General features: G+C 46.3%; 1 protein-coding gene across 2 annotated transcripts in view; it reads right to left on the bottom strand.

Annotated features, from left to right (window-relative positions):
* Window positions 1-25,304, bottom strand: part of gli2a (GLI family zinc finger 2a) — a 405,780-nt gene that overhangs the window by 67,233 nt on the left and 313,243 nt on the right. For both annotated transcript variants that reach the window (XM_080199475.1, XM_080199476.1), the window contains 2 exons: window positions 23,411-23,619; window positions 20,261-20,452 (listed from right to left, as the gene is read on the bottom strand). In XM_080199475.1, coding sequence (XP_080055601.1) covers window positions 20,261-20,452; window positions 23,411-23,619 — 401 coding nt within the window. The remainder of the gene's footprint in view (window positions 1-20,260; window positions 20,453-23,410; window positions 23,620-25,304) is intronic.

A 25,304-nucleotide genomic window follows, 5' to 3' on the forward strand; every position in this document is an offset into this window, starting at 1 on the left:
ATTAACATTGCTGCTGCTTTACTGGGAGAGTTCATTAACAGAATTCACAGGTCCGATATACACGGCAGATTAAATTGCATAAGGCTCCACTCACAGTGGGAACACATATCGGAGAATTGTGAATGGGTGGTATTGGAAGTGAACTGTGACACTCCAGAAATTTTTAGTTATTAGGGAAACTGGGAGAGTAGGGGTACTAACCTCTGAACCCACTTCTGAAATCTATGACACTGCTGATTGAGCCTGCGCAGCTATCATATACTGGACAGGCAGTGGCATAGTGGTATTGTCACCAGACCAGTAATGCAGAGACTCACGGTAATGCTCTGGGGACCTTGGTTCGAATCCCACCATAGCAGATGGTGAAATTTAAATTGAATAAAAATCTGGAATTAAACATCTAATAATGGCCATAAAACTGATTATGGTAAAAATCCATCTGGTTCACAAATGTCTTACCTGATCTGGCCTACATGTGACTTTAGATCCACAGCAATATTGGTGACTCTTTAATGCCCCCTCAAGGGCAATAAGTGATGGGTAATTAAGGCTGGTCCAGCCAGCAATGTCCACATCCCATGAAAGAATAAAACAAAATCTCAAATATTTCCTCACTTCAGCGAGGGCACATGCTGGCTTGCGTAGCAGCAGGCACAGTCCAGTAAGGCAACTGGATGTCTGCTGTCACTGTAGGCCCCGCAATAATGTCACATTGGTCATTTGGTCAGTTCCCTGTCCAATTGCCTGCAGTGGAAACTGTGGGCTACAAATCATTATGATAAAGTGACAAACGGTCGATGCTGGAAATTGGGAATAAAATCAACAATGCTAAATCTGGGCAGATCAGCCAGCATTTGAAGGAGAATGGAGGATTTGGCATTTTTGATGTGTTCTACTGAAGAACCTCACCCACAATATTTTCTCCTTTCTGGTGGAGTTGCTGCAATTTTACGTTGTTTTTTTTGTGCTCATTACACATCTTAATTGGGGATATGTAATATAAATCCACACTATAGATCAATACACACTTACACACCAAACTCACAACACAGACCCATGGAATGGATGCAGTCTCTGCTCACATTGCAGACCTAAACTATATACTCATTATCTAGTGCACAGACATAAAGTATAACTCATAATATAATACAGAACTACACTACAGCCACACAAGAAAGACTGCTGGGTATATAGATTGGTCATTTGCGGTGGTGCAAAATGAGCATTATTGGACTGGTCACTTGTTAGCCACATCCTCTGATATTTAGTTTGACTGCAGCATGGTGGCACAGTGATTAGCACTGCTGCCCCACAGCGTCAGGGAACCGGGTTCGATTCCCAGCTTGGGTCACCGTCCGTGTAGAGTTTGCAAGTTGTCCTCATGTCTGCAGTTCAAAGATGTGCGGGTTAGACGGATTGGCCGTGCTTAATCACCCCTTAGTGTCAGGGGGACTAGCTAGGGTTAATGCGTAGGGTTATGGGGATAGGTGGGACAGTGGTTGATGCAGACTTGACGGGCCGAATGGCCTCCTTCTGCACTGTAGGGATTCTATGATTAACCATTGGATGCTGTGTCCAATAAATGACAAACCTAATAATGGCCATTTTGCACCACCGAACAAGATAGATTTTTACCCGTAAGAGGTTTGAAGAACTCACATGAAAAAACCTTAAATAAAGAGAAAGAAAATACAAAATAACACAATGTAGGTTTTGGCTAATCAAGCCAACTTCATGGTTCTGGCTTTTGTTAGCTTAAACATAAACCTGTGCAGTTCCCGCAGCTATTTTGGTTCAGGTAATGTTCCAGTGTTGTGGACACATTCAGACTCAGGTTGACTTACCTTTATAAATAGAATTGGCTTGTTAAATCTAGAGGAAGTTTTCAAAAGCATTTTTGGTGCCAGAAATTGTTGACACACTTCTTGTTTCGAAAGAGTTTGATGGGAGTCAGCCAATCCTTACGTTTTGCAGGGATATTTTCTGAAGCTCTCTGAAGTCACTAATGTGGCAAATGACTGTGAGAAGATCCGAATATGGTGCCTATTTTTCAAAGGAAGCTGTCCTATTAACTCAGTTAAAGCAATGCATTTGGTCTTTTCAGAGTGCTGACATGGAAGGCTTTGAGAAATCAGCCGGTTGCTTGTGAAGTGCAAAGAGATTCTGCAGGTGCTCCTTTACTTTGTATTTCCTTTGTCCTGGACTACACTGTTCCCAGTGACTGCCTCATCTCTCTTCCAAGCCAGGTGACAGCTAATGGATTCGTAAACCTTGGCTTCACTCTGTTGAGATAGGCATTGTCCTATTTCAGAAATGGTACGCCCTAACCACTGATGGCACTGCATGTTAAAGGTCCATTGAGGATAATAGACTTGGGTAGACAAGACAGCACAGCCTGGGCGGCACAGTGGTTAGCACTGCTGTCTCACAGTGCCAGGGACGCGGGTTCAATTCCAGCCTCGGGTAACTGCGTGTGTGGAGTTTGCACGTTTTCTCAGCGTGAGTTTCCTCCCACACCCCAAAAGATCATAGAACCCTACAGTGCAGAAAGAGGCCCTTCGGCCCATCGAGTCTGCACCGAACACAATCCCACCCAGGCCCTACCCCCGTATCCCTACATATTATATCCACTAATCCCCTCTAACCTACACATCCCAGGACACTAAGGGACAATTTTTTAGCATGGCCAATCAACCTAACATGCACACCTTTGGACTGTGGGAGGAAACCGGAGCACCCAGCGGAAACCCGCGCAGACACGAGGAGAATGTGCAAACTCCACACAGACAGTGACCCGAGCCGGGAATCAAACTCAGGACCCTGGAGCCGTGAAGCAGCAGTGCTACCATGCCACCCTGTGCAGGTTAGGTGGATTGGCCATGCTAAATTGCTCCTCAGTGTCCCAAGATGTGTAGGTTAGGAGGATTAGTGGGGTAAATATATGGGGTTACAGCGATAGGGTCTGGGTAGGATGCTTTGTTGGGAAACCTGTGCAGACTTGAAGGCTTCTTTCTGCACTGTAGGGATTCTCTCATTCTATGATTAAACTTCCCACTTCTGCAGTTGCCAAAAGGCGACAAACCTAAGGCAGTTGGCTTGACTGACAAAAAAAACTCAGTTATTGTTTGCGTTTAAAGGCAAGACCAAAAGGAAGAAAGGGATGATCCAACTGGGATGAGGTTACTTCTGATCAGCCCAATGCCTGTAAAAAAGACTGATGCAATCCAGATGCCTCAAAAACAAAAAAGAGCAAAGCGCACATAATATTTTTTAAAGAGGCAAGCACTTTGTTCTCGAAGTGCCCTTGGAATATATTAACGCTTGCTTGCAAATCATCTGAGCCAGAGTCTAGATTTACACCAGAACACCCCCAGCAGCACAAAGGTCAGGCAGGAATGTCCAAGCATTGACCCGTGTATGTGTGGAAGAAGGGAAATGGTGTCAGTAGAAGGAATGAAAGTTACTGTATAAATGAGTGAAAAGTATGCATTCAATGCTTATAACATGCACACTTTAAGTGTCCACCACCCTGTGTGTTACATTTCAGGATAGTTTATTGTTTAATCCAATACTTAACAGTACTTGATAGTATCTCAGCTAGACTAAAGCACACCACTCACTAATGGCATTAAACCACACTGGGTGACGATTAGGAAATGCCAAACTCTTGACCATGGTGAAGCAAAATAACAACATTTGACCTAGATTGTTTCTGACATGTATTCTCTGGTTATATGGTGATGGTGGCGATGGGGCAATCAGTGTATTCTGAACCTTACACATTCACTTAGTAATAACTGATGGGCAAAGAACCATCCACTGTCATACAGATCACAAAGCCTATAAGCTGAATCCTTGCCCGCAATGAGTTGGGATTTTTCAGTCAAGGAACTGTGAAGGTTGTTGGCCTCAGTACCTCTGAGGTAGCACGTGGAAAAAATGAGGACATTCTATGTGTGAGTGGGTCACAGCTGGTCAGAGACAAGGACTGCTTCTGCATAGTTCGCCCATCTAGAAATAACGCAGGGGTGAAAGGTTATCGGAGCAGGCAGGAATGTGGGGTTGAAGTTACAAGCAGATCAGCCATGATCTTATTGAATGGGGGATGGAGCAGGCTCGAGGGGCCAAGTGGTCTACGCCTGCTCCCAATTCCTCTGTTTGTATGTAATGCTGAGCCCTCAATATCATTATCTAACTGTGGCTTCACTGATTCCAGGTTCTTTGCCTCCATTACGATATGGGGAAGGTGGCATCACTGTCACATGTGGCTGCCCGCAATGCCCAGGATGCCCTCATTGTGAGGTTTGTTTAAATTCCAGAAGTCCATCGCCCTGACACCCACATGCTAAGAGCTAGTGAAATGCCAATGCAGAGATGTTTGAAGTGATACATTTTGGTAGGAAGAATAAGGAGAGGCAATAGAAACTAAATGAGACAGATTTTAAAGGGGAGGTGAGTGTTGTAGGATGAGGGGACGGGAGGGGGATGTTGTAGGGTGAGGGGAGGAGGGAGTTGTGTGGTGAGGGGAGGAGACAAGTTGTGTGGTGAGGAGAGACGAAGTTGTGTGGTGAGGGGAGGATGTGTTGTGTGGTGAGGGGAGGAGGGGTGTTGTGTGGTGAGGGGAGGGGGAGTTGTGTGGTGAGGGGAGGAGGGGAGGAGGGGACTTGTGTGGTGAGGGGAGGAGGGGTGTTGAGTGGTGAGGGTAGGAGGGGTGTTGTGTGATGAAGGGGATGTTGTGGGATGGATTGCCAGCAAGGGAACAGGTTTGGCTCTGAGCTAAAACCTTCCCTTCCCAATGCTGGGGTCCCTCAAGCGGGCACTGAATACCTTTCAGCTAACCCCTTCTCCTGCCATCCTCCTCTCACTTCTCCCCCCCAACCTTAGGAGCTCACACACAACCTGGCACTGGTTTGTTTGTCATGCTCCCTATAGGTGTGCCCCACCAGCAGCAATGGGATGAGGCTCTTACATCAATTGCCTACTTAAGGGTTTCAATTGTCAACCAGACGAGAAGTCATCCACAGTACAAAATTCCACCCTTTATCTTTTGGGTACTCAGTGTTTATTTGTACTGTGCATTGCCACACATCCAGAACTGCTTGACCTTACACTGCTGCTGTGAAAATTTAGGGAAATGATATTAGAATGGAGGGCTTCAGTTGAAGAGTAAGCACTGGCAGTGGCCCAATGAATCAAGTGGCCTCCTTCTGTTGTGCACTTCTGATGATTCTCGGATACAAAGTGGCAGTGTCCCCTCAACCTCACGTCAACCATCATAAACAAGGATGTGAGCTGGGCCAATGCCAAGGAGTGCGCCACACTGGATTCAGAGCATCCATTTCCAGCCCATCAAATCTCAGTCCATTGTTTAAATAATATTCAAAACTGAAAGCACTTCATTAAGAATCTGAACAAAAGTAAATGGAGGCTGGGGGATTGTCCGCAGTGTTTCTGTGGAGTAAAGCAGAAGGCTCTGTCTATGTTCAATATGTTCAGTTAGGGCGTAACAGACAGCACAAATAAAGCAGCAAATGTGAAAGATGCTCTATCTGCCTCCATCAGTGTCAAGCTTTCAGTCAACATCCGTTATCTGATCCACACATTATATTGCACATTGTGATAAACTCATGCACCTGTCCTAGTCATTCTCTCCCTTCCCATCCAAATATCCCTTCTGTGCCAAAAAAAAGAAAAAGCACCCCCCCCCCCATCACCACGGACACGGAAAGCCCCCCCACCCCCCCACCATGCATACTCTCTGCCCCCAACAAGGAATCTGCAAAGACATGGGAATCCTCTACCATGCATACGTCCTGCCCCCCATCTCCTTCCCTCAGAATATGCAACCCTACCCCCCACAAAGACATGGGAACCCCCTGCCATGCACTCATTTCCACCCCCCCATCGGGACTCTGCAAATCCCCCAATTGGACACGGGAACCCCCCATCATGCACACGCACCCATCCCCATAAGAACATAAGAAATAGGAGCAGGAGTAGGCCATCTAGCCCTTCGAGCCTGCCCTGCCATTCAATAAGATCATGGCTGATCTGTCGTGGCTCAGTTCCACATTCCCGCCCTCTCCCCATAACCCTTAATCCCCTCTCTTATCAAAAACCCATCAACCCGCGTCTTAAAAATATTTAGCGAGGTAGCCTCCACCACTTCAACGGGCAGAGAATTCCAGAGATTCACCACCCTTTGAGTGAAGAAGTTCCTCCTCAACTCCGTTCTAAACCGCCCCCCTTTTATCTTGAGGCTGTGCCCCCTAGTCCTACTGTCCTTTCTGAGCAGGAAGAGTCTCTCCACCTCTATCCTATCCATCCCATTCATCATCTTATACGTCTCAATGAGATCTCCCCTCATTCTTCTAAACTCTAACGAGTACAAGCCTAGTTTATTCGGCCTCTCCTCATAGCTCAACCCCCTCAACTCCGGCATCAGCCTAGTAAACCTCCTCTGCACTCCCTCCAAGGCCAAAATATCCTTGCGTAAGTACGGCACCCAAAACTGCACACAGTACTCCAGCTGCGGCCTCACCAATGCCCTATACAGCTGCAGCAAGACCTCCCTACTTTTATATTCAATCCCCCTCGCCATGGAATCTGCAATCCCCAATGCAGTCATGGGAACCCCTACCGTGCACACTACCAGCCCCCACTCTTCCCCAGAATCCCCTCCCCCTCCCACGGTAATGGAACACACACCAGCCACACACACACACACACACACACACAAACACCCCCCCCGCCCCCCCCCCCCCAAATCGCACAAGCCACCTGCTGGCACTAATGGAGGGAAACCGGATGTTTGATTCCAAACAGCACGGTGGCAGAGTGGTTAGCATTACTGCCTGACAGCTCCAGGGACCTGGGTTCAATTCCAGTCTCGGATCCTTGTCTGTATGGAATTTCTTCCTGTATCTGCTTGGGTTTCTTCCGGGTGCTCTGGTTTCCTTCTTAAATCTGCAGGTTATGTTGATTGGCCATGCTAAGTTGCCCCTTAACATCAAGGGATTAGCAGGATAAACACATGGAGTTACGGGGATAGGGCCTAGGTGGGATTGTGGTCGGTGCCTCCTCCTGCATTGTAGGGATTCTATGTATGCTGACACCCGATCACTTTTAGATTTCTGATCAACACTCTTCTTGATAATGCAGCAAAAGTTAGATTTTCCTAACCGGCCCTGAACCTGGGGAGCTCTACAACATGAGTCAAGCATCAGCCTTGCAAAAGGTGACAGGGAGGGCCATATGTCAGCTCCTGCTGACACGTGGTGTCCTCCAGTAGCGCAAGCTCAAGAGGATTTGCAGCTCTCTGCAATGATCTTTTCACAATCCCACTGTAGAGCAAAAGGGAGGAGAGTGTGGGAACTGCAGGGTTATTCAGCACAATTCTAAGTTTCTGGAACTTGCATCTTAACAGAAGGACAGCGGTCACCCAGCACACTATTTCATGGCCTAGTTTCGAAGGCAGAAAGAGGATGCCAAGACCTGTCCGCTATACCTGAAATAAACCAGCCTCCCATCGACTCCGACTACACTTCCTGCTACCTCGGCAAAGCAGCCAGCATAATTGAGGACCTCATGCACCCCAGACATTCTCTCTTCTTCTGTCAGGAAAAAGAAACCAAATTCTGAGATCATGTACCAACCGGCCCAAGAACAGCTTCTTCCCTGCTGCCGTCAGACTTTTGAATGGACCTACCTCGCATCAAGTTGATCTTTCTCTCACCCTAGCTATGACTGTGACACTACATTCTGCGCTCTCTCCTTTCCTTCTCTATGCTTTGTGTGCCAGAAACAATACTTTTCACTGCATGTTAATACATGTGACATTAATAAATCAAATCAAATCAATTCAAAAGGCAAATTACTGCAGATGCTGGAATCTGAAACCAAAACAGAAAATCCTGTTAAATTGCAGCAGGTCTGGCAGCATCGCCTTATTAAGCCACAGTCACCTCATATACACAGCGTTCCCTCTGATTAAGAGAAAAGAGGCTGGCGGAGGGTAAAGGAGGTAAACTAATTTGTAGCTTTAAGGGCCAAAGTGCCTGATAATTTGATTATAATTGGCATTGTGTTATATTTATTTTGAAAGAAAGGCATTTTCTCCACTCCCAGCCATCCCTCCTCTGCCGGGCGCTGTTTCCAATTATTATTTCTCTCAAAATTTTGAATTTCTCGATCTCTGCACCCTCAGGCCAAAGGTCCATGCCTTTCCTCCCTGCACGAAATGATCATTATTAATGTGAGGCTAATCCATGTGACTAGCACAAAGAAAGCAGAACCCTGTCCCAAACCCAGCTGCCTGCGCTGCCTAACTTTTGGGATCTCCCTCTGTAATGATGCAAGCTCACAGACTTTGCAAAAGGTATTTGTTGATAAGGAAAAACGGTACAGGGGTCGGCAGCAAACCTGCCCCCCGCCCCCCCGCCACTCCTCCACTGCTCCAGTTCCTACATGTCGTCTATATGTCTTCTGTCTAAGAAAGAACTCCACCTCCCCACGGTGATTACCCATTTAGTCCCAATTGTTTCCCTCAAGCCAAATGACCTTCTTCTGCTGTGCTGTCCTCAGCACAACCACCACACCCTCAGAACTTCCGCAAGAATCTCAGTAATTAGCCTCTGACAGGGGTGTGCATAATATGTAAATGTTTGTGAAATTCCTTTCTCCAGGTACATTTAAAGCAAAAATTTACCGCTATTTCTTGTGCCTCTATCGCAGCCTCAGTTTTAGAACTGTAGATGGTAACAGCACAGAAGGTGGCCATCTGGCCCATTGTTTCCATGCTAGCCATTTGCCTCTGCAATCCTTACCCTAACTGGCTCTCCCTCGCTTGTATTTCCCTCGATATATATCCAATTTTCCCTTCAAAATATTAATGATCACAAATCCCTGTGGCAAATCATTCCATGCCCCAACAACCCATCTAAACTCGCTCCTCATTCTTCCTTACCCTACCCCTGATTATCTCTAACCATTGACATCTCATTCAGTGTAGTTTTTCCCTATTCATTCCATCAAAACACTTCATAATGTTGATGCAGCGTATCTTCCAGGTCATATCTTTGGCTTCTTTCTCTTCCAGGTTTCAAGGTCTGTTTTTCCTTCTTCATCTTGTTCCTATTGCAAATAGTTTCTCTTTTTTCCACAGAAAGACTCACTTCTCCTTACAAGCTTATCTCTCCTTTCAACAAAACTCAGCGCCAGACAACTGGCAACAGGACTGAATCCAAACTTTATTTCCAAGATCCTGCACTCTCATGTTGAGTTTGGCTGAGATGCAGCAGAGAGTCTCACAGTGCAAGAGGCCCTGGTTCAATTCCAGCCACGGGTGACTGTCTATGTGGAGTTTGCATGTCTCCCCGCACCCCCCCCCCCCCCCGCCTCCATGTCTGCGTGGGTTTCATCCGGGTGCTCCGGTTTCCTTCCACAGTCCAAAGACTGTGCAGGTTGGGTGGACTGGCCATGGCAAATTGCCCCATAGTGTCAGGGGGATTAGCAGGGTAAATATGTGGCATTACGGGGATAGGGCCTGGGTGGGACTCTGGTCAGTGCAGACTCAATGGACCAAATGGCCTCCTTCTGCACTGTAGGGATTCTATTATTCCCATCAAGCGTTTATTGCCCATCTCTAACTGTCCTTGAGAATGTGGCAACGAGCTGCCTTTCTGAACCATCGCAGTCCATCCTGGTGTCGGTATGTCCACAGTCCTGATCATTTGACTTTTCTCAAGAGGTGTGACACAACTGAGTGGTTTTCCAGGCCTTTTCAGATGGTTAAGGGTCAACCACATTGCTGAGAATCTGGAGTCATGTCCAGGTCAGACCAGGTAGGGCCAGCAGATTTCCTCCCCTGAAGGGTATTGGTGAACCAGATGGGTTTTTACAACAATCCGGTGGTTTCATGATCTTGGCGTGTTGGAAACCTCAGGATGTCCCCAAGTGCTTTACTGCCAATGCAATTTTGACTGAACTGATTGTTGTAATGTGGGAAAACGCATCAGCCAAGTTTCGCACAGCCAGGTCCCACAAGCAGCAATGCAATAATGAGCAGATAATCTGTTTAAGTGATGTTGGTTGAGGGATAAATATTTGCCAGGGCATTGTACTTCTTGACTAAGCTTTGGAGAATAATAAAAAATGCAATTAATCAATCGTTTTTAAATAAGCTTTGGAAAATCTTGTGCTCAGAAGTTGGGTCTTAGCAAGTAGCGATTGTGCCGAACAGTTTCAAAGCTGTACATCGAAAAATTCTGCAAGCGATTTTAACCTGACTAACATTGTGGCTGCCCAACTCCATGGGAAGTGGCTTAAGCAGGACAGGAGGCAAGCTTTGGATTAAGCTTACAAGCCAAAGTATCGGTGCTGTTAAAACAACAGGTTACAGTCACTCCAAAGGCACACAAAGCTACTTTGGCTCGCGCAGACGGTGCAGAATTACTTCAGACCCAGCTGTAGGCCTGGGACTCTCATCTTCCCCATTGCCCTTGTGTGTACAGTTACTCAAAGAGAGCCAGCACTCAGTTTAGGATAAGGTGGAGGGTGTTCTTTGACTCGGGTTCTGCAAATTAACAACCCAAGGGAATCGCAACTATTCGAGCTGGTGTTTCAAAGTCACAAATGCAATGTTGCTCAATCTCCAAAGCTCCAAACATCATGCCTAAAAAACCATGTGTCTCAACAAATGTGCCTTCAGAATGTAAAACATTGGGTTCAATTTTCCAGTCCTTCCCGCCGGTGAGATATTCCGGTCCCGTTGAAAGTGATCCCCAGCAATGGGTTTCCTGGTGGCTGTCAGTGAGCAATGCAAATTACTTCAGCAGGACTGAAAGATCCCACTGGTGGCCTATGGTGAGCCATCTCTGGAAAACATGCCGTGGGAGGTGGGGAGATTGGGGTGGTAAGAATCCCCTTTGATCTTAGCATCAGTCATGAAGCAATAGAGAGCAGCACGCTCACCTATAGTCAAACGGTCATGGCTTCGATATAAAAGCAAATTACTGCGGATGCTGGAATCTGAAATCAAAAGAGAAAATGCTGGAAAATCTCAGCAGGTCCGGCAGCATCTGGAAGGAGAGAAAAGAGCTGACATTTCGAATCCAGGTGACCCTTTGTCAAAGCTGGTCATGGCTTCAATCCCATTCCAGGGATCTCAGCACCTAATCCAGGCTGAAACCCCAAGTGCAGTATCTCGGGGGCGCTGCTTTGTTGTAGAAACTATCCTTCAGGTGAGGCTTTAAAGCAAGACTTTGGCCTCTCTCAGGTGGACAGATTCCGTGCCATTATTTTGAAGAAGAGCAGGGAATTTCTCTTTGGTGTCCTGGCCAATAGTTACCTTCCAACCAACAGCACCAGAACACTTTACATGGTCACTATCTCATTGCCATTTCTGGAACCTTGCTGTGTCCAAATCAATTGTTACATCTCTTACACTTCCACAACGATTTTAAAAGTGCTTCATTGGCTGCAATGTGTTTTCATGGTGGCACAGTGGTTAACAACGCTGCCTCACAGCAGCAGACGCCTGGGTTTGAATCCTGGCTTTGGGTCACTGTCTGTGCGGAGTCTGCACATTCTCTCCGTGTCTGCGTGGGCTCCCTTCAGGTGCTCCAGTTTGGTCCCGCAGTCTGAAAGACGTGCTGGTTAGGTGCATTGGCCATGCTAAATTCTTCCTCAGTGTGTCCGAACAAGTGCCAGACATGATGACTAGGGGATTTTCACAGTAACTTCATTGCAGTGTTAATGTAAGCCTACTTGTGATTAAGTAGGCTTACATTAACACTGTAAATAAACTTTAAAACAGATTATAAGAATTAAATTCTCTAACCTTTGCAGATTTTAATCAATGTTCAAATTGCAGTGGTGTGTGTAAAACCTTCACTGAATGTGTCTGATGACAGTTTTAATTTTGAAAATCAGATTTTTCTTCCATTTTTATTTCCACTTGAGTCTCGCTTACTTGGAGACAGCAGATGTAGGACTGAGTTGAGGAGGAACTTCTTCACACAAAGGGTTGTGAATCTGTGGAATTCCCTGCCCAGTGAAGCAGTTGTGGTTGTTTCATTGAATGTTTTTAAGGCAAGGATGGATACATTTTTGAACAGTTAAGGAATTAAGGGTTTTGGTGAGCGGGCGGGTAAGTGGAGCTGAGTCCATGAAGAGATCAGCCATGATCTTATTGAATGACGGAGCACGCTCGAGGGGCCTGATGGCCTACTCCTGCTCCTAGTTCTTATGTTCTTATTTTCTGATCCTATCCACAGCTGAAGTAGTGAATCTGGAAGAAGCGGTGAGAGGATCCTTATCGTCCCCAACAGTAATGGTTAAATTGTAGAGTCCTTCCAAATGCATTACGACCTTAGTATGTAACTCAACGTAAATGTTTCAAGTTTGAGTCAGGCAGCACAGATATCTGAGCATGCAGTGCCAGCGCTGATTGCTGGAAGTTGCTCGTTTAACAATATCTGCGTGTGTGGGATTGAAAGCCTGCTCACTAATGTATTGCAAATTTGGAACCACTTAAGTTAAAAAAAAATGCACAAGGAGAGGCTTTGTGCGTGGGAGTACATTTCTGCCTGATGTGCTTGGGAGTAGCAATTATTTTTTCCATCCCTCCGATGTTCTTCTTCGGTATCCTGACAATATGAAGTTTACTGACATATGGTTACACGGGTGCCAGATACCTTCTGGTACCTCACCCAAGTGGCTGCAGTGCAGACGTGAATTTAGACAATGGAATGTCTGCACAAGGGGAAGGAAACCACAACTGAGCCGTTACCCATCCTTCGCCAACACGAGCGAACAATGCAGGAAGGATCATCGGCAAAGATGTCTTCACTCAACTGATAAGATTTGTTGACTTTTATTTTCAGTCACAGTGAGAACAGGAGATGCCCCAACGTATCACTCTGTCACCCCAGGTGAGGGCTGGTGGGGGAAAGAAAAACAAAACTGGCACACCTTATTAAAATCAGCTAATTCTGCGTACACTGAAAGATTGAATCTTGGGCTCTCTGTTCTCCAATTCCCTGAGAGAAACCCTAAGCAATCACTTGTAGTTCACAGGTCAACCTCCGTTGGTCATTACAACGAAGTCATGATAGCATATTAAGAAGGTCGTGGAAGGCGGGATCAGAGGAGATTTACCAGAATTGAGGGACCGCAGTCATCGGGACAGACTAGAGATGCCATTCTCCTCAGAGCAGAGAAGGTTAAAGAGAGATTTAATAGTTGTGGTGATTTTCTTTTTAATTCTTTCATGGGACATTAGCATCGCTGGCCAGCATTTTTGCCCATCCCTATTTGCCCTTGGAGGGCAGCTGAGAGTCAACAACATTGCTGTGGCTCTGGAATCATATGTAGGGCAGACCAGGTAAGGACAGCAGATTTCCTTCCCTAAAAGGTATTAGTGAACCAGATGGGTTTTTCTGACAAATTCCACCATCTGCCATGGCGGGATTTGAACCTGGGTCCCCAGACATTATCTGAGTTTCTGGTGATAATACCACTAGACCATCACCTCCCCAGACTGTCCCTCTAAGGACAACACAACAGAAGAGGGTCACCTGGCTTTGGGGGGCAATTTGGACCAAGAGTGGGTAATCACTCCAGGGGGTGGAGTTCTCTCTTGGGCAGAAGACAGTCTGAAGACAGATAGGAGACACGTAGGGATTGCGGCAACCAAGGGGCTCCTAGCCTCTGTGCAGTTTTTCCTTATTAATAGAAGCCTTTGTGTTCCTGATGGAAGTCTGTAGCATGCATCATTACAATAGTCACAATCAAAATTCAGAAAGGTTTTGATGGAGTAAGGAAGAATAAACTGGAAGGGGGCTTGGTAACCAAAGGGGACAGATTTACAATATATGGCTAAAGTGGGAGATTTGGAGAAATGTTTTGCAGAGCAAGAGCTGGAACACAATGTCTAAAGTCGTGGTGAAAACAGAATCAAAAGAAAATGGATATATGTATATACTTGAAAATGAATATTTTGCAGCCCTATGGGGAAAGAGAAAGAAATTGGACCAATTGGATAGTTCTTACAAAACGTCTGCATAGGCAAGATAAGTTATGTTATTTTATCCGTCTCCTCACTGGTATGTGTTTTGTTACTGTAGCTATTCTACTCACTAGCTAATCACTTTTTTCTATAATCCTTCAAGAATAACAGCACAATTGTTCATTCTTTATTGTCAATGACATCAATCGTCAACAACTCAATGTGCACTGACAGATGCCTTTGCCACAAAATGGGCCCCTAAGCTGAATGAAACCACCTCATTAAATTAGCTGTGCATTTTAATGCAAAGAATAACAATGTCCTCCCTTCCAGGCAATAATGTGCTATTGATGTTCGCTATTTTGGCTTTGTGGTCAGTGACGTCTTCTGGACCCCCCAAAAGTACACCCCATCTTGCAGTGACTGCATTTGTTTACTGTGCCAGTACTTTACAGATAATACTCTCAATTTCTCCAAGAAGTCTTCTTAGAATTCTTATAGTGCAGAAGAGGCCATTTGGTCCATCAAGTCTGCATTGATTCTCTGACAGAGTATCTTAACCAGGCCTTCTTTCCCGCCCTACCCCTGTAACCCCACGCATCTGCCGTGGCTAATCCATCTAACCTAGACACCAAAGAGCGATTTAGTACGGTCAATCCACCTAACTTGGATTTTTAGACTGTGGGAGGAAACTGGAGCACCCAGAGGAAACCCACGTAGACATGGGGAGAATGTGCGAACTCCACAGTCAAGGCTGGAATCAAACCTGGATCCCTGGAGCCATGAGGCAGCAGTGCTAGCCACTGTGCCACCTTGAAAAATAACGAAAAATACAGACCCTCAAAGGATCCGTGGAGCCCTCTGTCTGAGCTGTGGAATGGACATTTTCTGGAAGACCTGTAGAGGGTCCACGGAGAGGGAATCTAGAGCATTCCTCATACTTCTTTAAGAGCTAGCCCCGGTATTTACTGTGTTTCCCAGAATTAGGGCAGGGGCCCCCGCTTGTGCTATTACAATGGTGATAGTCTGGACTATTTTTATAGACAGCTAATATAAAATTTCTTTTAAAAATAGCATTGTGAATATGCTGTCAAATCATCTGTTGCCACGGTGACCAATATGCGAGCAGTTCTGGGGAAAGTTGTTCCAAGATCCCATCTTGCCTCAACGTTCCCCAGTGGAGGAACAACTCCCTGCTTCAGACCAGGAGTCAGGGGAAGAAGGTACGTTTTCAACCATTCTCCTGTGCTGCTCCTTTAGCCAGAAGCTTGTCGAGTGCAGGACATCCTGGAAAATGTAATCCCTTCAGTGTTCTTAATGTGATCCCGGAAAAGATGAGGTAAAGACTAGACGGACGGTGCTATTCGCTCTCTTCGCTGTTTGAACTCTGACCTACGACCTGTAATGTGGCAAGCCACGACTATGTAAAATGGAGGGTTATTTAAATTTGAACTATCCAACCAAACGCAAATCAAAATTCAGTTTCTTGATGAATATCGAGTTGAGGGATGCTGACCTGGTGATTTGAATCTTCGCATTAGAGACATCTTAGAGCAGCATCAAGCACTTCCAGGCCAGGCACAACGCAGTCTAGTCAAGTGGCCTCCCCCCAGCATCCTCTGTAAACCATCTCCCATGGTTGGAATGATTTCCTCATTTCCCAAATCCTGCCATTGCACGGCCTCTTTGCAGTTATCATTCAACTCAGGCTAAGGGCTTCTTGGCTGTTGGATGCTGACCTTTGGCCCATAACTCGGCAGGCGAGATGTCATGTAAAAATAAAACGTGGAGGTTCACTAGGCTGATACCGGAGATGACGGGGTTGGACTATGAAGAGAGACTAAATAGACTGGGTCTGTACTCGTTGGAGTTTAGAAGGATGAGGGGGGATCTTATAGAGACGTATAAGATAATGAAGGGGATGGATAGGGTAGAGGTAGAGAGATTCTTCCTGCTCAGAAAGGACAGCAGGACTAGAGGGCACAGCCTCAAGATAAGTAGGGGGGGGGAGCAGTTTAGAATGGAGTTGAGGAGGAACTTCTTCACTCAAAGGGTGGTGAATCTCTGGAATTCTCTGCCCGTTGAAGTGGTGGAGGCTACCTCGCTAAATATATTTAAGTCACGGGTAGATAGGTTTCTGATGGACAAGGGAATTAAGGGTTATGGGGAGAAAGTGGGAAAGTGGAACTGATCCACTTCAGATCAGCCATGATCTTATTGAATGGCGGGGCAGGCTCGAAGGGCTAGATGGCCTACTCCTGCTCCTATTTCTTATGTTCTTAAAACCTTTAACTCTTTCACATTGTCAATTTTGGGAACGAACGGGATTTTCCCTGCTTCCTGCCACGTGAATTGCAGCGGCAGGAACAGCCTGCCATTGGTCAGCAGTGGGATCTTCTGTTCCCGCCATTGTCAATGACATATCCTGTTGAACGCACCCCTCACTGCCCTGAAGCCCACGGTGGCCGTGCGCCGTCGGTGGGACTGGAAGATCCCACTGACATAAACAGCTGGAAGATTCCGGCCAATCTGAAAGAGCAGTTCCCTTGCCTTTAAGCCCACCCTCACGCTAAAAATGGCTGCTTACTCTTCTTCCCCTCGCTACCCCCAACCCAATTCTCTTCCCTCCTGTTGACGTAATGAAGAATGGTTCCCACAGAATCACCCACCATCCGTTGTGACAGCCTAACAATGATACTTTGCATCCAGTCCAAAATTGTGGGAGTGTGCAGAATACCTTAGTGTGAGGTAAAGTTAAAGTTTATTTATTAGTGTCACAAGTGGGCTTACATTAACACTGCAATGAAGTTACTTGAAAATCCTTTAGTCGCCGCACTCCGGCGCCTGTTCGGATACACTGAGGGAGAACTTAGCATGGCCGATGCACCTAATTAGCACCTCTTTCAGACTGTGGGAGGAAGCCCACGCAGACACAGGGAGAACGTACAGAAGGGTTTCAATGTTGAGTCCAATGGTGTACCTCACCTTGTGTCCGTTGATGCATTGAGATCAGCAAACATCCATCATATAAAGAGCCTATATTTATATCGCTCTTTCACCAAAGGACCTCCCAAAGTGTGTTACAGCCAATTAAGCGGTTTTTGAAGTGTAGCCATTGTAGTGTGAAAGAAATCAGGATTAACAGTGCTGTTTTTCATCCCTCCTCCCTAGCCTGAGGATATTAAGATTAGTTGTAGCATCCCAACTACTGATGACTTCAGCTAACCAGGAATCAGACCGAACACTTGCCTTGTCAACCTGGCTAAGTATCAATCTGTGTATTAAGTAGCGGCACGGTGGCACAGTGGTCAGCACTGTTGCCTCACAGGGTTCAATTCCATGCTAGGGTCACTGTCTATGTGAAATTTGCACATTCTCCCTGTATCTGCTTGGGTTTCCTCCGGGTGATCCGATTTCCTCCCACAGTCCAAAGACGTGTGGGTTAGGTGGATTGGCCATGCTAAATTGACCCTTAGCATCAGGGAGATTAGCAGGGAAAATATGTGGGGTTAAGGGGATAGGGGCTGGGTGGGATTGTTGTCGATGCAGGCTCAATGGGCCAAATAACTTCTTTCTGCACTGTAGGGATTCTATGATTCTAAGTCCAGACCCAAATGGCTCGGGGGGTATGTTGGAGTGCCTGGTGTAGTATGTAAACAGCACAATTTCACATAGTCCTGGCACTTCACAAATAGTAAAAAGTCTGACAACACCAGGTTTTAGTCCAACCTATTTATTTGATAATATACTCGCAAGCTTTCGAGGGGTTACCCTCTTCGTCAGGTGAATGGAGAGTCCTCCATTCACCTGACGAAGAGGGTAACCCCTCGAAAGCTTGCGAGTATATTATCAAATAAATAGGTTGGACTAAAACCTGGTGTTGTCAGACTTTTTACTGTGTTTACGCCAGTCCAACGCCGGCATACCCACATCATGACTTCACAAATAGGCAGCGACTGGGCCACACATCTACTCAGTGCTTTGAAAAGGTCCTTAATAAAATCAATATGACAACAATGCTGACAACAATATGACAACCCATCAGGCCTGGCTGCAGCTGTAGAGCGAGAGGAACAGTTAATGCTTCAGGTCGATGACTTTTGATGCTGAATTCTGATGTTAGGTCACAGGCCTGAAACCGTAACTTGATGGTTTTCTGTCCACAGATCCTGCCAGGCTTGCTGGATGTTTCCAGCATTTTCAGCTTTCAGCATCCACAGTATTTAACTTGAACGAGATGACAAAGTTTTGTAATTTTCTTTGTTCTTTTATACAGAGTGGTGGGTGCTTGGAGCTCATTGCCAGGGGAGGTAGTGGAAGTGGATATGGTAGTGGCTTTTAAGGGACGTCTTGACAGATAAATGAATAGGATGGAAATAGAGGGATATGTTCCCTGGAAGGGTAGAGGGTTTTAGTTAAGTCGGGCAGCATGGTTGGTGCAGGGTTGGAGGGCTGAAGGGCCTGATCCTGTGCTGTGGTTTTCTTTGTGCTTTAAAGTTTATTTATTAGTCACAAGTAAGGCTGACATTAACACTGCAATGAAGTTACTGTGAAATTCCCCGAGTCGCCACATTCCAGCACCTGTTCAAGTCAATGCGCCCAACCAGCATGTCTTTCAGACTGTGGGAAGAAACCGGAGCACCCGGAGGAAACCCACGCAGACACGGGGGGAACGCGCAGACTCCGCACGGACAGTGACCCAAGTCGGGATCGAACCCAGGTCCCTGGCGCCGTGAGGCGGCAGTGCTAACCACTGCGTCACCCTGCCGCCCTGGCACAAGTCAGGACATACTGAAAGAAAGGTACACAGCACCTTCCAACAACACCCTCTCTCTCTCTTCCTAAACGCCTTCCCAACTGTCCGGCAAAGGATGGCAGTAATTGAAAAAGGCGATGAATTAGAAATCAAACCACATTCAGGATCTGAATATTTCCCAGCGAGGATCAGGCACAGGGCATCCACATGTCTGGCACATTTTTACAAAATACGGATTGTCTGCAAGCTGCGATTGAACCAAAATCTGGAAGCCTGTGGCTGCTGGCTGCGATACGGTATTGATTTCAGTCTGAGCTGCACACATTCTGTCCAACACACATCCTCTAAACAAAAAAAAAATGAAAGACAAGGAACATGTCTGTGCGTCGTTCCTCCTCCGAACTCTCTGCTGAGCTGGATTAGTCCAGGGAAGAAAACCAGAAAAATGTGCAAAATCCAGCATTACTCAGACTTCCACAGGTCGGTCCGTCAATAGCAGGGGTCTGGGGGTGGGCCTGCGGGGGTGGTGGCGAACTGTCGGTAACTGCTGCCGCTATTCACTAAACACTCCAGTCTAAAGAGTAAGCAGTCGTTTGGAGCTCTCGTCCAAGGCCACCTCCTCTCTGCACACCTATCCTCGGGGCTAGTAGAATTGGAAGAATGCCATTCTCAATTCAGAGGAAGAAATCTGAATCATTAAGTTCTGGGCACTTAGCGAGTTCAGACCCAGACGGTTCGGGTGGCACACTCTGGAGTGCTGAGTGTAGTATAGTCAGTTGTAAACAGTAGGACTACACGTGGCCCTCCCGAGATAGGAAGCGACTGCCCCACGGGCAGAGTCACCTTTATCTATTTCCCTATTATTAGGAAATGCTAGTTGCTGAGTTCCCATTCACCACACAAAGTGAAGGAAGTTTTCAAACCAAACCACAATATATACAGATGTCTATCAAAAGGACTGAGAGTCTTTGTTCTGGAGGAGCTGCATTCTTGTTAGGATTTGTGCTAACCTGCAATAAATTAAAATCTGCGCAGAAATACAACTTCAAAGCAAACGGTACAAAACTTGACACTATCGGATGCACCGATAAGTTTACTGTTTAAACAAAAACATCAGGCTCATTTTCTTTACGTTTCTCTGAGATTCGTTCACATGTCTTTGACCTTGGAGAGAAAAGTCTTTCAGCTGATGGTTGGAAATATTTTTCAAGAGACAGAAGCAAAATAAATCTTATTCTGGAAAATAAAAGTTTCAGGTTAAATTATGCCAAAGGGGAGAGGCACGACTGGGGTTGGAATGTCAGGCACAAGGCATCTCTCATCGCTCGCACTGCAGGGCAGCTCTCGAAGGGTTAACGCCGATAATCAAAACTGCCACTCTTTTCAAAATGACTTTCTTGCAGGAACTTTGCCGTGAGTCTCCTGCGCTGAGCGGCAGAGAGCTTCCTGATCCGTGAGATAAAAGAACGAGAAGGAGGAAGTCCAACAATACTTACTGTCCACGGGGTTGATGTAATCTGTGATGTGCGTCGCGCCGCCTGTTCCACTAGCCTGCATCAGGATGTCACCATACGGGCTTCGATGAGTAGCCATTAGGGTCATCTGATGGTAGTACTCAGCTGGATTAGCTCCTGGTGGGGGAGGAGGCAGGCCAAACAGACCCCTGTCCTTCAAATGCTCGTGAGGAACTGCAAGGGCAGAAAACAAAATACCCGTTCCTGAAGTTGTAAAAACCTTTGTGATTCTCAGCACTGACGTCAGGCATCCCTCTGCTACCCAGATGGAAGCTATCGCTGCTCCTCAGTGACGGTAGTTTGGGCGTGTTTGTGTCGAGCAGAGCTGAGCAAGCTGGGGCCTCCACATTCCAGTGTTTCCTCAAACTCATAAACAAACCCTGACTGCACCAAATGACTTCAGGCACGAACAGAGAGAGAGAGAGGGAGAGAGAGAAAATCACAGGAGGAAAGATAGGAACATTTGGAAACATGGCAACTCCATGTCTAACGTCAGCCAGACAATTTTTAGTTAGAGTAAAGTTTATTTACTAGAGTCACAAGTAGGCTTACATTAACACTGCAATGGAGCTACTGTGAAAATCCCCTAGTTGCCACACTCCAGCGCACGTTTGGGTACACTGAAGGAGAATTTTAGTATAGCCAATGCATGTCTTTTGGACTGTGGGTGGAAACCAGTGTGAGCCACGCAGACAACATCCAGACTCTGAACAGACAGTGACCCAAGCAGGAATTGAATCTGGGTCCCTGGCGCTGTGAGGCAGCAATGCTAACCACTGTGCGAGCGTGCCACCCACGGGTACACATGTGCGCAGTCATATATATATAGATATACACATATGTCCACTCACACCCTCTCACAGGTATCCTCCACTACACTCGCTGGTGCATGAACACAATATACATGTGTTTTTAAAAGTTACTAGTTAAAGGCATACTTTGTGTGTGTGTATGGGAGAGTGTGTGTGTGCGTATGTGTGTGTGTGAGTGTGTGTGTACGAATGTGTGTGTGAGTGAGGGTGTATGTGTATGAGTGAGTAAGAGTGTGTGTGTGTGTGAGAGAATGTGTGAGTGTGTGTGGGAGAATGTGTGCGTGTGTGTGTATGAGTGTGTGTGTGCATGTGAGAGTGAGTGAGTGAGTGTGCGCGTGTGAGGGAGAGTATATGTATGCGTGTATGTGTGTGTATGTATGTGTGTGTGTGTATGTGTGTGAGTGAGCGAGTGAGTGAGTGTGTGTGTGTGAGGGAGAGTATACTTGTGTGTGTGTGTGTGTGTGTGTGTGTGTGTGTGTGTGTGTGTGTGTGTGTGTGTGTGTGTGTGTGTGTGTGTGTGTGTGTGTGCGCGCGGGGGGGGGGCAGTTCTCTTTGCTTTGCAATCTCGTTTGAGTGAGAAGCTAAATGGTTAACCCCCGAGGGGCTGAAGCAGCTTTCCTATGGCACTCCCACCTCCAAGGCACAACAGGATTTCGGTGTTTTCACTCATTTCGAAAAGCTCTCGGGTTCCGGTAGGCCTGGTTCATTTCTCTTGGATGTGGTTAGACCATCTTAACCCTTACATTGTTGTCTGACTAATCCCGGTCCAATTGTGTGGACACAGATAATGATTCCAAACCACAGTCACATTAACAATGGAGCAAAATCTGCACTAGAAACTTGAGAAGATAACATTGCCAATACACAGGCACACATTTTGAATATTATGTTGAACACTCAATGAGTATTCAAGGAGTTAAACTTCGCTTTTGCTAAATTATTTTCAGCTTAGCACAGGCAATTCTGTGATCTGTCTATTATTAGCATCTAGTCTTCTGGTGGGTATCTTATGTAAAAATAATATAACATTATTAACTCCCAACTCTGTGTCATAAAACTAAACTGGTTACTGAAAATTCTTGGTTTGCAGTTCCATTTTCTTACAATTACCCATTACGCAAAATGATTATTCATACTTGCTTTCTCCACAATGTGCCATATTCTCCTGTCTGTGTGAACTTAGAAGAGAATTCTTTTGCTGAACTACCATTGCTTCATATAATTATTCAAGAATGGGATTTTTCATGAGCTTTATACAGAGAGGAAAGGAAAACCCTGCCTTTGCTGTTTGCATCCACATACTAACTTCAAAGCAGGACATATATCAACCATTGCAAAGTGGTCATTGATTTAGCTCATACAAGACATGATTCTGCCTTGGAGAAGAAATCTGGAGAAGTCATTAACATTCTCAATGCTGTTTCTGCCTTAGTCCATCTCACGCTCCAATCCTTACCCATGCCATTGGTACTTCTAACTGTTCCAACATCTTCCAAGTTAGCCTCCAATGCTCTGCCCTCCAAAAACTTTGAGGTCATCCAAAACCTAGCTGTCTTTGCCCCAATTTGTACCAAGTTGTGTTGACCTATCACCCCTGCATGTTGTTCTAAACTGGTTCCCCATTAAGCAATGCCTCAAATTCAATATCCTCCCCTTTGTTTTCAAATCCCCCTATGTCCTCACCCCTCTCACCATCTCTGTCCCCTCCTCAAGTCCTATAAGAGAGAGGTGGCATGGGGGACAGTGGTGAGCACTGCTGCCTCACAGCTCCAGGGACCTGGGTTCAATTCCTGGCTTGGGTCACTGACTGTGCGGAGTCTGAACACTCTCCCCGTGTCTGCGTGGGTCTCCTCCGGGTGCTCCGGTTTCCTCCCATAGTCCAAAGATGTGCTGGTTAGGTGCACTGGCCGTGCTAAATTCTCCCTCAGTGTCCCCAAGCAGGCATTGGAGTGTGGTGACTAGGAGATTTTCATAGTAACTTCACTGCAGTGTTAACATATGCCAAAGTGTGACACTAATAAATAAACTTTAGGTACTTGCACTCCTCACTTTAATCACTCTGCCACTGACAGTGTCTTCAGTTGCCAAGCCCCTAAGCATCAGGGTTTCTCCTATAAACCATGGACTTCCTTTCCCCCTTTAAGATGCTCCTTAAAATTTAGCTCTTTGACCAAGTTTTGGCCGTCTACCTCAATGTCTCCTTATACAGCTTGATGTCACGTTTGGTTTTAAACTGTTACTGTGAAGCACCTTGAGACGTTTCACTGCACCAAAGACAAACACAAGTTGTTGGTAAAGTTATTTGGATGAAGAGACTTACCATCAGCTGGACTCAGGCCTCTTGCAGCCGAGATCATGGAGAGCGTGGGACTGCCATGCATGGTCCTCAGGTAATGTTCCATGTGGGGGTTGACATAAGGATGAGGTGGGCTAAAAGGAGACTCCCCTGTGGCCGCTGGATTCCGATGAGGAGAGAGCCGGATGAGGGAGATGTCGGAGAAGACAGGGCTCCCAGTCAAGGCAGGAGGCCTGTGGAAACAAGCAAAATATTTCTTAAAAATTCAGCATTCGTATCAGAGTTATAGAGGTTTACAGCATGGAAACAGACCCTTAGGCCCGACTTGTCCATGTCACCCTTTTTTTACTACAAAGCTAATCCCAGTTGCCCCTGTTTGGCCCATAACCCTTTATACCCATCTTACCCATGTAACTGTCTAGGGTCCCCACTGAGAAACACATGGGATGGATGGATTTCAGCTTGAATCTGTCCACAGAAACTGAATGCGACTGGAACCTTTAGGTTCTCTCCTGTTTTGAACCAGGACATCTTCCGCCAGCATTAAATCACCCCGCGCCACTCACATGCACTATGGCATGGAGCTGGTCAAACTGGCACGGAGCAAAAAACCAATCCATCGTTCAATATTGAACTCAGCCGAGGCTGGAACTCAGCCGGTCCTTCTTAAGCCGACAGGAGGCTGTGTTTCCGCTCTGATATAGCTGAATACATTCATATTTACATTGTGCGTTTTGATTCGAAGCAGCTGGGAATCTGGGACAAAGATCAGCATTTTGCCATTGCAAAGGGCACAGTCATTCCCAGCTCAATGCAGACCATGAGGTTCTACAGCTTAGCTAGACAAATGGGTGAATGGACCTAACAGCCAACTCCACACTCCCCCCGTCACCCCCACCAACTCCGCCCCCCCCCAACCCCCCCAGCCACCAATCCAAGGTGCCAATAGCGTGGTTATTCCAGAGATGCGGAAAAAAATTGGACCAACAATATTCAATGCCTTTGGCTGGTGAGAGGCAGGGTCAAATCATGGCACTTCACACAATGAATTCTGATATGAGTTGTATCAATGTGCCAGCGGTGGTGGCAACAGATCAGGCAGCTAACCCTTCAGCTAACACCACAATCATCTCAAGTTTGGTTCAGATGATTGAGGGGTAATATTCTGCTTCAGCCCTGCAATCCCTGAATGCTGTGTTGTGGGACAGCCACCATCTCAGGAATGGCACCCTTCAGGTGAGAAGTTAAACTGAAGCCTTAGCTGCCTAATCTGCTGAATCTGGTGAACTGGTGCGGCAACAATAATCTCTCCCTCAATGTCAATAAAACAAAGGAGATTGTCATCGACTTCAGGGAGAGTAAAGGAGAACATGTCCCCATCTACATCAATGGGGAGGAAGTATAAAGGATCCAAAGCTTCAGGTTTTTAGCTGTCCAGATCACCAACAACCTTGTCCTGGTCCCCCCATGCCGACACTATAGTTAAGACAGCCCATCAATGCCTCTACTTTCTCAGAAGACTAAGAAAATTCAGCATGTCAGCTATGACTTTCACAAACTTTTACAGATGCACCACAGAAAGCATTCTTTCTGGTTGTATCACAGCTTGGTATGGCTCCTGCTCTGCTCAAGATCATAACAAACAACAAAAGGTCATGAATGTAGCCCAATCCATTGCGCAAACCAGCCTCCCAACCACTGACTCTGTCTACACTTCCTGCCACCTCAGCAAAGCAGCCAGCATAATTAAGGATCCCATGCACCCTGGACATTCTCTCTTCCACCTTCTTCTGTCAGGAAGAAGATACAAAAGTCTGGGGTCACATACCAACTGACTCAAGAACTGCTTCTTCCCTGCTGCTGTCAGACATTTGAATGGACCTATCTTGCATTGAGTTGATCTTTCTCTACACCCTAG

The sequence above is a fragment of the Carcharhinus amblyrhynchos genome, chromosome 11 (assembly GCF_965287045.1).
Source record: "Carcharhinus amblyrhynchos chromosome 11, sCarAmb.v2.hapA, whole genome shotgun sequence".
In the NCBI taxonomy this organism is placed as follows: domain Eukaryota; kingdom Metazoa; phylum Chordata; class Chondrichthyes; order Carcharhiniformes; family Carcharhinidae; genus Carcharhinus; species Carcharhinus amblyrhynchos.